Here is a 10,558-nt window from a genome sequence, read left to right on the forward strand (position 1 = left end):
TGCTCGGCCTGTGCCCGGCGGCGGGAGCTGCCCCGGGAGCTGCCCCGGGACCAGGCGGGCACTTCCCATCGGGATGGGCGAGGAACCTGGGGGGCATTTCCAGGGAGCAGCCCGGCCCGAAGGAAGGCAGGGAGCGAGCCCAGCGCCTGGCACAGTGACAGCTCCTCTCCGGTGACCGCACAGCAACCGGCTTCCGGCGCGGGGGGGACGTTTTTCTGCTCCTTTTGAACCTGGTGTGATCGTGTTTGAGTCACGCAATCGATCCTTTCCTCGGCGGTTCTTTGGCTGCTGGTTGGGGTGACAGAGCCTGCTCTTCTCGCCTGCATGGGAAGGGCTGTTGGCCCATCCAGGCTGTCACCTTAACCTGCTCCTCACAGTCCTGCTGCAGGCACAGCCTCACAGTGGCTGGTGAGCAGGATTTCCTGGTCGTGTGTTTTCTTGGGCACATCACATTTTGGTTCAAAACGAGGGGAGATTGAGGTTGGACATTGGGAAGAAATTGTTGGGTGTGAGGGTGGTGAGAGCCTGGCCCAGGTTGCCCAGGGAAGCTGTGGCTGCCCCATCCCTGGCAGTGTTGAAGGGCAGGTTGGATGGGGCTTGGAGCAACCTGGGCTGGTGGGAGGTGTCCCTGCCCATGCAGAGGGTGGATCCTGATGATCTTGAAGGTCCTTTCCAGCCCAAACTGCTTCATGATTCTATGATATGCAGCACAGAACTTTGCTGAAAGGTTAAACTGCCTGTGTAGTGTTACCATGAGACTGATGATACCTTTTTTCTCTCTCTTTCTTTTTTTTTTTCCTGTTTCAAAAAAAAAAGTACCTAAAACTATGGAAATACTTGAAAACTTCCTACTAATAAGAGGCTGTTTCAATGTGGTCCTTATTGCCTGGTTTACTACATAAAGACTCTGTTTATCACTGGCAACCTTACAAACTGTTATAGTTTTGAGATGCTAGCTGTGACTTTTATTTATTTGTGTCTCCTTCTGTTTGACCAGTGATAATTGGCTGGCCAAGCTTTGTTTTCCTGTCTATAGTCAGTGTCCCCTTTTGGTTTGGTTGTGTGAAGGTGGTGCTGGTGTGTTTTGGTCTGCAATCTTGCAGGGAAATGTGCAGGGAGGGTCATAAATCTGTAGCAGTGTCTGGTGGCTTCTTTTTTTTTTGTTTTTTTTTTCTTTTTCTCTGTGTGTCTCTTGTTTTGCCTATAGAGCAATATCTGAACTTTTGTCCTTGCCCCCATGAGCAAAAGTGCAACTTAGATACTGGGTACAAGTTTCTGCAATGGGTTACCCTTTATAGCTTTTGGTCACTGTAGACTCCTCATTCAGAGGAGACATGGTGGAAAAAACAAAGGAATGTTAAAAAAAATCAAGTGGAAGGAGTCCAAAGCCAAGCTTCCTTTTATCTTCATAAAATAATTTAATGATTAAATTACAAGAGAGATATTGACCTACATAGTCGCTTCCATTAAGGGTAGTGTTAATTAAATCTGTTACTGCCCAACCCCAGGCCTCAGCTAGAACCTCTGCTATCCCAGGTGTGGATGAGGAGCATGATTCCATACTGTTATTCCCAGATTCCATGCTGTAATTCCCACAGATGTTCACAGAAGACACTGAGAGAAAAGAGCAGGAGTAGATGTGATAGTCCTGTCTCGGCACTGTGCAAGTCTAGGTGTGAATTGTTGCCACCTTGAAAACTGGGCTGTATTTGACATCTTAATATTCCCACCAAAAGGATGTAATTTCACTTTTAACTGGAGGTGTTTGTGGCCCCATCCCTGGAAGTGTCTGAGGCCAGGTTGGATGGGGCTTGGAGCAACCTGGTCTAGTGGGAGCCCTCCCTGCTCAGAGCAGGGAGGTTGGGACCTGGTGACCTTTAAGGTCCCTTCCAAGCTGAACCGTTCTATGATTCTAACTGCTCCATGGCAACAAGGTCAGGTTTACAGAAGAGCTTCTGGAATGCAGTGTGGCCTTGGGAGCAACCTCAGAGACACTTTGGTAGGACAAGCCCTATGGGGGAAAAATGCAGCCCAGTTCTTGTTTCTAAGTTGTAGTTCTGTGGGTTTTTCCCCCTTCCCCAGAACCTTTGGTCTTGAAGATGGTGAGTAGCCAGCCTAAGTACGATCTAATACGAGAGGTTGGTCGTGGCAGTTATGGTGTGGTGTACGAAGCAGTCGTCAGGAAGACCTGTGCCCGGGTGGCGGTGAAAAAGATCCGGTGCCACGCTCCCGAGAACGTGGAACTGGCGCTGCGGGAGTTCTGGGCACTGAGCAGTATCAAGAGCCAGCACCCCAACGTCATTCACCTGGAGGAGTGCATCTTGCAGAAAGATGGCATGGTGCAGAAGATGTCCCATGGCTCCAATTCCTCCCTTTATTTACAGGTACATGAAGCTGAGGTAATGGGGTGGAAGAAATTAATGGGAGTGGAGGAGGTGGGTGGCAAGGATTATTGTTCGCTTTTGGAGGTGTGTTCAGTTAGGAGAGGGCACTGTTTGCATTGTTGAACTTTAAAAGCCTGGACAAGGCACCAGGGAGACCTTAGAGCACCTTCCAGTGCCTGAAGGGGCTCCAGGAAAGCTGGGGAGGGACCTGGGATAAGGGCAGGAAGGGAGAGGACAAGGGGGATGGATTGAAACTGGCAGAGGGGAGATTGAGGTTGGACATGAGGAGGAAATTCTTGGGTGTGAGGGTGGTGAGAGCCTGGCCCAGGTTGCCCAGGGAAGCTGTGGCTGCCCCATCCCTGGCAGTGTTGAAGGGCAGGTTGGATGGGGCTTGGAGCAACCTGGGCTGGTGGGAGGTGTTCCTGCCCATGCAGGGGGTGGGACTGGGTGATCTTTAAGGTCCCTTCCAACCCAAACCATTCCATAAATCTATGAAAAGAGTGTATCAACTGAACAATCACCTGCATACTGTAATTTGAGGCCATGCCCCTCCTAAAGACTCCAGGATTATTTTCTTTTAATGCAAACCTGCTTTAATAATTTGAGGAAACACCACAGGTGAAGCAGAGGGAGGTGCAGGCTGTTGTGTTACTTGGCAGAAGCTCTGCTGCAGGGTTAATGAGCAGACATGCACTAATGTCTTGGGACAGAGCTCTGAGGGATTTCATAATCCCAGAGGTCCTTGGAAGAGGAAGTAGGCATCTTGATTTAGGAAGCAGATACTTAACATTCTTTCAGAAATAATAAGCAATTGACAGCATGCAGAGAGCTGTTTTCTTTCTAGATTAAGTAACTATTAATCTCTGAAAAGCAAGGTAAATGTATGATAAATAAGGGAATAAACATTGCTTCCAGTCCATGATTACTGAAAGTCCTTTAATTAGCCTTTGCGTTTGAAGACACATATATTTGAACAAGTAGCAGCTCTAGAAAGACTTTGGAAGAGAATTTGATTCTTTGCTTTGAGTGCCTGAAGGGGCTCCAGGAAAGCTGGGGAGGGACCTGGGATAAGGGCAGGAAGGGAGAGGACAAGGGGGATGGATTGAAACTGGCAGAGGGGAGATTGAGGTTGGACATGAGGAGGAAATTGTTGGGTGTGAGGGTGGTGAGAGCCTGGCCCAGGTTGCCCAGGGAAGCTGTGGCTGCCCCATCCCTGGCAGTGTTGAAGGGCAGGTTGGATGGGGCTTGGAGCAACCTGGGCTGGTGGGAGGTGTTCCTGCCCATGCAGGGGGTGGGACTGGGTGATCTTTAAGGTCCCTTCCAACCCAAACCATTCCATAAATCTATGAAAAGAGTGTATCAACTGAACAATCACCTGCATACTGTAATTTGAGGCCATGCCCCTCCTAAAGACTCCAGGATTATTTTCTTTTAATGCAAACCTGCTATAATAATTTGAGGAAACACCACAGGTGAAGCAGAGGGAGGTGCAGGCTGTTGTGTTACTTGGCAGAAGCTCTGCTGCAGGGTTAATGAGCAGACATGCACTAATGTCTTGGGACAGAGCTCTGAGGGATTTCATAATCCCAGAGGTCCTTGGAAGAGGAAGTAGGCATCTTGATTTAGGAAGCAGATACTTAACATTCTTTCAGAAATAATAAGCAATTGACAGCATGCAGAGAGCTGTTTTCTTTCTAGATTAAGTAACTATTAATCTCTGAAAAGCAAGGTAAATGTATGATAAATAAGGGAATAAACATTGCTTCCAGTCCATGATTACTGAAAGTCCTTTAATTAGCCTTTGCGTTTGAAGACACATATATTTGAACAAGTAGCAGCTCTAGAAAGACTTTGGAAGAGAATTTGATTCTTTGCTTTGTAAAGAAGCTGCCCCAACTATAAATCATCCACTGGCAGAAATTTGTGTCTCTGGTTTATAAACACAGTAGCCTGCTCAGTGTTTGTTGTGCTTCCCCCCCTAGTCAGCTTTTATAATTTAGGTTTTTATTGTTGCCATTCTTGCATGTCTAGTACAGGACCTTTTGTTACTGAACAATCCTCAGACAGCCCTTCATGGCTGGCCAGATCCTGAGTGCTGTAGGAGCCTGAGAAGGAGGATTCTTGCCTTGGTCAACTCGTTGTAGCCTGGTAGTTGTTGCTGACCTGGTTTCATCAAGGGATTAGGATAAAATAATACTGGCCAGCTGATGGGGGGGGGGAAATGAGTGCCTTACCTTCCTAGTCTGTAGTGATTCTGGGAAAGGCTGTAACAAATTTGGGAGCAGCTGTACAGGGAGGAGCTTGAAAGAAGCAGAGTGGAACTGCAAGGTGGGGGGAGAAGGTTCCAGCTCATCTGCAGGGTTGGGTGGTGGTGTCTGTTTGCTGTGTAGATCTCACCCCTGTGGGGCTCAAGCACTACAAATTGATTTCCTGCTCCAGAGAGCAGAGCAAAGAGCAGAGCAAAGGGCAGAGCTGAGCTGACTCTGAAGAGACTGGGGTAATTTTCTGACAGTGTGCTAAAATAGAGACAATCAGCTCTGCCTTGGTTTGCCCTCTCCTCTCCCCACCCTGGGTGATATTGCCTGACAGAACTAAAGGGTGCAGTGTGTTGGGGGCCAGGGGGGTTTTGGTGTCTCCTGGAGGGTTTTGGGTGGGTGATTAACTCGTATTAGCTGAACTGAGTCAGGAAAGAGTCCCAAGCCAGCCTGGTCCACTGGTGCTTTGCCACACTCACAGAGGTGGTGCTGGATTCTAGTGTCTGAACTGAGGTGCCAGTGCAGCTTCTGTGGGGCTGTGGGGAGGGCAGAGCTGTGTGGGTGCTCACTTGGCCAAGGAGCCTCCCTGCTGCCCTCTGATACCCTAATCTCACTGTTACTGTCTGTAAACCTACCTACATAGTTTTCTAGTTCTAACATGGATTTACTGGTTTAAGTTGCTCCTGTTTGAGTACTAGTTGTACTAGATAGCTGTAAATTGCTAGATATTTTGGTCTTGGGTAGAAAAGGTCACTTTGTGAGAGGTATTTTTAAATGCTTTTTAAAATCTTAATAACTACCCTTATATTTGAAAGCCTGTAGGAGTCACCTTTGGGTTAGTCTATGTTGTTTTACTACTAACAGCACTAATTGCAAGCCTGGCCTTGCAGAGCATGCCAAGAGCCAGCTTAGAGGAGCTGAAGAAGCAAAGGTGTAGTGGTGTAAACAGGATTAGTAAAACTGTTTGCTGGTTTTACTTGGCTTTTTGCATGGAGCAGCTTTTTAGAACTGGCTGCTCGAGCTCCTCACTGCTTGTGTGTTAGAAAACAGTGGGTTGTGCTGGTGGGAAAGGTGTTTTGTGCAGGGGCTGTTTAGATTAACCTTTTACATTTGTGTAGTGCATTCAGGTCCAGGGAGGTGATTTTGCCCTTCTACTCCACACTCGTGAGACCCCACCTGGAGATCTGTGTCCAGGACTGGAGCCCCCAACACAGGAAGCACATAGATCTATTGGAACATGTCTAGAGGAGCCATGGAGATGATCTAAGGGCTGGAACAGCTCTGCTCTGGAGACAGGCTGAGAGAGTTGAGGTGTTCAGCCTGGAGAAGAGAAGGCTCCAGGGAGACCTTGGAGCACCTTCCAGTGCCTGAAGGGGCTCCAGGAAAGCTGGGGAGGGGCTTGGGACAAGGGCAGGGAGAGAGAGGACAAGGGGGATGGATTAAAACTGGATGAGGGGAGATTGAGGTTGGAGATGAGGAGGAAATTCTTGGGTGTGAGGGTGGTGAGAGCCTGGCCCAGGTTGCCCAGGGAAGCTGTGGCTGCCCCATCCCTGGCAGTGTTGAAGGGCAGGTTGGATGGGGCTTGGAGCAGCCTGGGCTGGTGGGAGGTGTTCCTGCCCATGCAGGGGGTGGGACTGGGTGATCTTCAAGGTCCCTTCCAACCCAAACCACTCCATGATTCAATGCGTACGGAATGGAAAATAGGCTTTACAAAAACAAACCCCACTATTTTCACCAAATAGAACCCCCTGGCACTGTTGGGAGTTACTTGTTGAAGTTCTGCTTGTAGATTCAAGTTGTTAGTCAAGTGGGTGGGACGGGCTGTGTGGGGGTGGGACAGTGTCCAGCTGAAACAGATGGGAGGGCAATGGCCCCTCCGTATCTTTCAAAATACTGTTATCAGGGTCTGGCTTCTGGGCAGGAGCCTGAGCCTGATACGCTTCACACACTTGAAAATAAGGAGCCTGTCAAGTACATTGTGATTTTAATTTAATTTCATTTTTCCATCCTACATTTTGCATAGTTTTGTTTTCCCCAGTTGCCACCTCTCACCCTCTGGATTGCCTGGAAGATCCAAACTTTGTGCATTTTTCCATCCTATCTTTGTATTCTTGTGACCATCAGGTAGTTGTGACATTTCTTTCCCTCCTTGCAGCTTGTAGAGACCTCATTAAAAGGAGAAATAGTCTTTGACCCCAGAAGTGCTTATTACCTCTGGTTTGTGATGGATTTCTGTGATGGAGGAGACATGAACGAGTACCTGCTGTCCCGGAAACCCAATCGCAAGACCAACACCAGCTTCATGCTCCAGCTCAGCAGTGCCCTGGCCTTCCTGCACAAAAACCAGATCATTCATCGTGATCTCAAGCCTGACAACATCCTGATATCTCAGAGCAGGGTGGATGCAACTGACTCAGAGCCAACCCTGAAAGTAGCTGATTTTGGGCTGAGCAAGGTCTGTTCAGCCTCGGGGCAGAACCCTGAGGAACCAGTCAATGTAAATAAGTGTTTCCTATCAACTGCCTGTGGGACTGATTTCTATATGGCCCCAGAAGTTTGGGAAGGACACTACACTGCCAAAGCAGACATCTTTGCCTTGGGGATTATAATCTGGGCAATGTTGGAAAGAATCACCTTCATAGACACGGAAACAAAGAAGGAACTTCTGGGGAGTTATGTCAAGCAGGGGACAACAATTGTGCCTGTGGGTGAGGCACTGCTGGAGAACCCCAAGATGGAACTTCTTATCCCTGTGAAGAAGAAATCCATGAATGCTCGGATGAAGCAGCTGCTGAAGGAGATGCTGGCAGCCAACCCCCAGGACCGGCCTGATGCTTTTGAGCTGGAGCTGCGTTTAGTCAACATTGCTTTTAAAGACACCAACTGGGAGACATGACCCAGGGGAGGGCCCGTGTCCCTGCCCACAGTGCTGCTCCTCCCCCACCTGATGGTGCAACTGAATGGCAGTAAAAGAAACCAGCCTGAATCCCAACCTGCAGGGTGTTGTTTCTACCAAGAATCTCGTTTCTTTTTTTTGAGTGTCACAATTGATAGGGGGTGTGAGCTGGTTGTTGTGTTAACCCTGAGTTGGTGTGTATAATCCTGGGGTGTTCCATGCAAGTGTAAGATGTGACCATGTTTGTTTGTGTTCACTGGGCAGTGGGATGTCTGAAGAGCTGAGACTTGATTTCCAGCACCATGTCATGGAGTATTTCATACATTCCAGTTTCCTATGACAGTATTAGGAAATCTCATGGAAAAAAAAAAAGGTTTGCATGCTGGTAGTGCAAATCTTCAGGCTTTGTAAAGTAATTCTGTGTATATATTTATGTTTATGAGTGACTGGGAGCGAATGCCACTTTTCTTAAATTATTTGCTATGGGTCTGAATGATTGGGGTCTGCTAGAAAAGGAGGTGAAGGAGATAAATGAGAAGCATTCCTTCTTCTCCAGGCCTGAATAACTTTATTATTTATTTTTGTTATTGAATGTCAAAGATAGGGTCTGAGACTTGACTTTGTAGACAAAAAAAACAGCAGCTTTTTAAAGTGCTGACATGGCCAAACTTAGCACTTCAGCTTCATGAGCTCTTCACTGAGGGAGTCAAATAACAAATGTATGCAATCAGGTGCCAGCATGTTGGCCAGTTCATTAAACATTCAATTTTGCTTTCTTCTAGGAATCAAATTCTTTATTAATCAGTTCACCTACAGTTGCACAAGATACTCTCTCTTACTCTTGTATCTGTAGTCCAAGAACACCTTGAGGATGGGTGACAGCAGAATCCTGTGGGCTTAGTCCTTGGAAATGTGGAAGAGGGAATCCAGCAGTGTAAGGTGTTGCTTTTCAGATTCTTCAAAATAAGGTGGCAGCACAATTTTTCTGTGAATTGAATCTTAACTTAGTCATTCTGGTCGTGGCCTCTTCCCTCCTGGCACTGCCTCTGACCTGGTGCTGATGAGGAGATAAAGCAGGGACTGTTTGTCTTGTAGAACACACCTCAAACAGACTCAAAACTCAGGAGCTGGTATGTGGAAGGGGTTTGTGTGGCAGCCTGGGCTGATTTGTTTTGGTTTCTTTTCCTCCTTTTAAAGAAGGAATGCCACTTTAAAAGCGCGGAAGGTGGGATGGAAAGCTTTGGAGTAGTTGAAAGGCTGCTGCTCCCCAGCTCCTGTTCTAGAGCAGCAGAGGGATGTGCCAAGAGAGGTTTCCCTGAGGCCACCTGAGGCACAGAGGCTGCTTTGTAACAGCACAACTCTTTGTTCCTTTGGGTGCAGCACCGTGACCTTTCTCATCAGTTTGACCTTTTTGGAAAAAGAGTCTTAAAAATAGCCTTTTAAAGCTGCAACAAAGCCTGGCTTTCTTAGTAAAATCCATTTCATGGCTTTTTCTCCCCAAACCTTACCTGAAAACTGCCATAACTATTCCCCTGTAGAACTTGCTTCTCAGTCACTACTGCCTCTCTGGGCTGTGGGAACAGTTCTGATCAATTAGTGTTTATTCTGAGTTTGAATAAACAGCACAAACAACACTTTTTCTTCTTCCAGAAGCAAAAGATCCTAGTTCTACCCAACTTCTGAGGCTTTCCAGGCTGCAGCTGTGCTTGGTAGGGCTGGTGACAGGTCCCCAGGGGGCTCAGTCCTTAATTTTTCCTGATGTGCTTCACTTTATAGTTTAAGGCAAGTTGTCTGCACAGTGATTCTCAGACAAACACACTTTGTCTCTGAGCATGACACTGTAGTAGTGACTTCTGGATCCAGCGTTCCCAAGGAGATCAGAGCTCCTCACTTCAGCCTTGGTGGGAGCCTCAGAGGTGACTGTGTGGCCTGTGTGGGTGTCCCAGTGTCACCCCTTCCCTGCAGGGACCTCAGTCTGTAAAACTTGGAGTAGCTTCTGTGATAACCAGGAGGTGAGATCTGCCTGTTCTCATGGTCTAGGAGCAGAGACAGGATTGTTCTTGTGTTCTCATCTTTTAACCTAGTTCAGGACAGTTGAAACCTCAGCTTTTTCCTGAAAGGAGCAAGGAAAGCAAACCTTGGTGTCAGTCCCAGCCCTCTCTCTTGGTACTGACATTTCAGCCTGAGTTTTTAAAACTTTTCCATGTTAAACTTGAGAGCTTTTTACAAACACCTTGCTGACTTCCTCCTCTCTTGCCCTCCCGGGAGTCAGAATTAACTTATCTTAAAGTTCTACTACTTGAAGGTGCTTTGCAAATCACCTGATTCTTCTCTGAAGTATTTCAAAGGGTGAATGTGCTGCCTGCTGTGCAAAAACAAGTGCTAGGGAATGGCACTAGGAAGTTTGCTGGTTTTTCTGGGCTTGTTTTGTCTTATTTTTTTTGACTCCCAAAGTCTTTATTTGCACTGATTGCCACTTTAAAGGGTGGGGGTACCCAAAAATCCCTCTCGTGGTGCTTAGCCTTGCTGTTGGGTGACACTGTTTCCTTGGTAGTCCTTCAGGTCTGTGTCCTCTGAGGTGTTGGTTGTCTGAGGTCATTGTTTTAAAACCTCTGGTAAAATTGTTGTAGCAGCTACAGAGTTTTTTCACCAGCATGACACAAAGTCAAGATACTTTTCAGCACTCAGATTTATTATTTTTGGTTGTTGTTGTTGTTTCAAATCTTTCTTTTAAAAACTGTAAAATATATTTTACGGAGAGTTTATAATGGGGGAAAAATTATTGTGTAATTTATTAAGTTCATGACTGTTTTTGGTTTTTTTGAAATAAAACCTGAATTTCCATGATGTTTCTGAACTTCCTACAGAGAAATAATTTCAGCAATGTCATGTAGCTGTCAGCCAAGCTCCCAGAGGGTTTACTTGCAGTGCCAGGACAGAAGCTGTAGTAGTTGATCACCAACCTCTTCTGGACATGTTTTATTTCCAAAGAGGGGATTAAAGAGCAAAAAAAAGGCATTCCT

General features: G+C 46.9%; 1 protein-coding gene across 1 annotated transcript; it reads left to right on the forward strand.

The window, feature by feature from the left end:
* Positions 1 to 2,067: 2,067 nt before the first annotated feature.
* PDIK1L (PDLIM1 interacting kinase 1 like) lies at positions 2,068 to 7,535 on the forward strand. Its single transcript, XM_010003668.1, has 2 exons — positions 2,068 to 2,384; positions 6,795 to 7,535. Exons 1-2 carry the CDS (start codon positions 2,100 to 2,102, stop codon positions 7,533 to 7,535), a joined length of 1,026 nt encoding a protein of 341 aa, XP_010001970.1. The 5' UTR covers positions 2,068 to 2,099.
* The last annotated feature ends 3,023 nt before the right edge of the window (positions 7,536 to 10,558 follow it).

This window comes from Chaetura pelagica, unplaced genomic scaffold (assembly GCF_000747805.2).
Source record: "Chaetura pelagica isolate M959 unplaced genomic scaffold, ChaPel_1.0 scaffold698, whole genome shotgun sequence".
Lineage (NCBI taxonomy): Eukaryota > Metazoa > Chordata > Aves > Apodiformes > Apodidae > Chaetura > Chaetura pelagica.

Coding starts and splice junctions, on each gene's coding strand:
- PDIK1L (XM_010003668.1), top strand. CDS start 2,100: ATGGTGAGTAGCCAGCCTAAGTACGATCTAATACGAGAGGTTGGTCGT. Junction 2,385..6,794: donor ATTCCTCCCTTTATTTACAG/GTACATGAAGCT, acceptor CCCTCCTTGCAG/CTTGTAGAGACCTCATTAAA.